General features: G+C 53.2%; 1 protein-coding gene across 1 annotated transcript; it reads left to right on the forward strand.

The window, feature by feature from the left end:
- The first annotated feature begins 788 nt into the window (after positions 1–788).
- On the forward strand, positions 789–2,030 carry LOC109765938 (uncharacterized). The gene has a single exon (XM_020324707.1). It carries the CDS (start codon positions 789–791, stop codon positions 2,028–2,030), a length of 1,242 nt encoding a protein of 413 aa, XP_020180296.1.
- The last annotated feature ends 248 nt before the right edge of the window (positions 2,031–2,278 follow it).

Raw genomic sequence — 2,278 nt, forward strand, 5'->3', positions numbered from 1 at the left:
GGCCGAAGCGGCGAACGGGTTGGAGCCAGAGGAGCCACCGGAGGTCAGATCAGAGAGATCCTTGGGAGGGAGGCGGAAGCGAGAGGTTTGGATCGGAAAGAGAACGAGGTATCTGATACCATGCAGTGGAACAATCACACGCACTGTATATTCATTCACAAAGTAGTACATATATATGAGTACAGAGGCACAACGTGCACACACTAAACTAACCAACTAAGTCCCTAGATCCTAGCTGCATGCGATCAGAGTGGAGGTGGAAGCGCAGGCAGTTGAGGGAGAGGGACGTGGTCACGTCGGTGCTGCATGAGCTGCATGTGCGGATGCATGCGTCCAACACAAACAGTAAATTTGTAAAAATGCAAGGCCCATTCAGTGAAAAGTGGACTTTGCGGGAAATGATGGAAATTGTATTTTCAACAATCAATTTAATTTAGACATAAGGAAATCTAGGTCGACTCAGAAGAAAACAGACAAAAAATCGTTACAAAAAGGTCAGAAACACACGGAAAATTTATAGAAAGAAGAAAACGCGAGCGCGTTCACTCACGCACGCCAGAGCAGAACAGCTAGGCACGTTTCAATGCATTCCTCTTCCTCTCTTGCCCGTGAAAACTTTCCAATTTGCTGCCAACTTCTTGCCAATATATTTTATCATCAGCTCCTCCATGATCGATCCATCTGCCCATCTGATGTCCATACGTTGAAGTCTACTCTTGCTCCCGATCCAATCCATCTCCATCCATATGACGTGCCGACTCCTCTCGACGGCGATGGCGACGACGACCATGGCTCGTCCGCCAAGCCCCAGACCTGTTCTTCTGGACGAGTATCGGGACTGGAGCAGTCTGCCGGAGGAGCTCCTGGAGCACATCGGCAAGATGCTCCACTCGCGGCGTGACGCCTTCAAGTTCCGGTCCATGTGCCCGGGCTGGCGCGCCGCGCTGCCGTTCACCAAGTACTTCGCGCCGATGCTGATGATGCTGCCCTTCTGCCCCAACTCACCGGACATCGCCGTCACCTTCTTCACAGCGGCAGACGGCGGCGAGACGACCTTCACGAGGAACCTGCCGTCGCTGCGAGGCAAGACACTGCGCGGCTCATCGCATGGGTGGCTGGCGCTCGTCGACGAGGCCGGGTATGTGACACTTCTCAACCCGCTGACCGGGGCTACCGTCAAGCTCCCGCTAGCCGACGAGCGCGTCCTGGCGGCCTCCTATAGACACTATGCGTTCCCGGACGGCAACTGGGTCATCCTTCCTGCCGTCCGCGGCCAACACGAGTGGGTCAGGCTAGAAGAGATGAAGAAGAGTGAGATCTTCCGCGAGATCGTGCTCTCCTCGTCCTCGCCCGGCTCCGGGGACTGCGTGGCGATGGCGGCGCTGGCGGAGTCGAGCACCGTCGCGTTCTGCCGCGTGGGCGTCGACGTTGCATGGACGTTGCTCGACACCAACGGGCCAAAAAGCTGCGTCACCTCCGTGGTTCACTTCGGCGGCAGCAGGTTCCTGGCGATCTTCAACGGGCATAACGGCAGGTTTGTCTCCCCAGATGTGGCGGTAGTTGGAGCGATCTCCATCTGCGACGTTGCCGGCGCAGCTCCCGCGGCGACATGGATTCGATCTTTGCATGCAGCTCCCAAAAAGAAATCGGATTGGGCCTGCAAGTATATGCAAGTGAATGGCGAGCTGTACCTCGTCGCCTCCAAAGTGCCGGGCTGCACCAACCTCTGCCGTGTCTATAAGAGCAATATCTTCGCTAAGAGGCCGAAGTGGATCAGGGTGAAGAACGCCCCCGGAGTGACACTGTTTGTGTCGACTAATTTCACGAAGGGCGACAGTGAAGGAGCAGCAAGCGTCTCCGGGTTCAAGGAGAATTCCATCTACTGCATGGACTATAACGTGTACCGTAATCAGTTAGAGTTAAAGATCATTGACATCGCCAATGGGACGTGCGAGTTCCAGCCTTTCCACGGAAAGATTCAGGATTCAGCTGGGACTCTTTGCTGGATTCAACCCAATCATTGGAAATAAGGTACGTGTCTACAGGTTATTCCATGTTGCCTAGGCCATGGAAAACTATTCAGGGTTTCTATTCTTCGCTATTTATCAAGGGCTATGCAGGCTAGGCCACCATTTGATTTTTTCTTGAGACCTCTTGCAAGGCTTTATGGAACGTCTGATACGAATGCACCATAGAATCAATCTAGTTAATTTATCTAATCACCTGACTGATTCTATTTTCAAAATTGTCATCTTTTTTGCAGCCGTGTATGGAAGGT

This window comes from Aegilops tauschii, chromosome 5 (assembly GCF_002575655.3).
Source record: "Aegilops tauschii subsp. strangulata cultivar AL8/78 chromosome 5, Aet v6.0, whole genome shotgun sequence".
NCBI classification, from domain to species: domain Eukaryota; kingdom Viridiplantae; phylum Streptophyta; class Magnoliopsida; order Poales; family Poaceae; genus Aegilops; species Aegilops tauschii.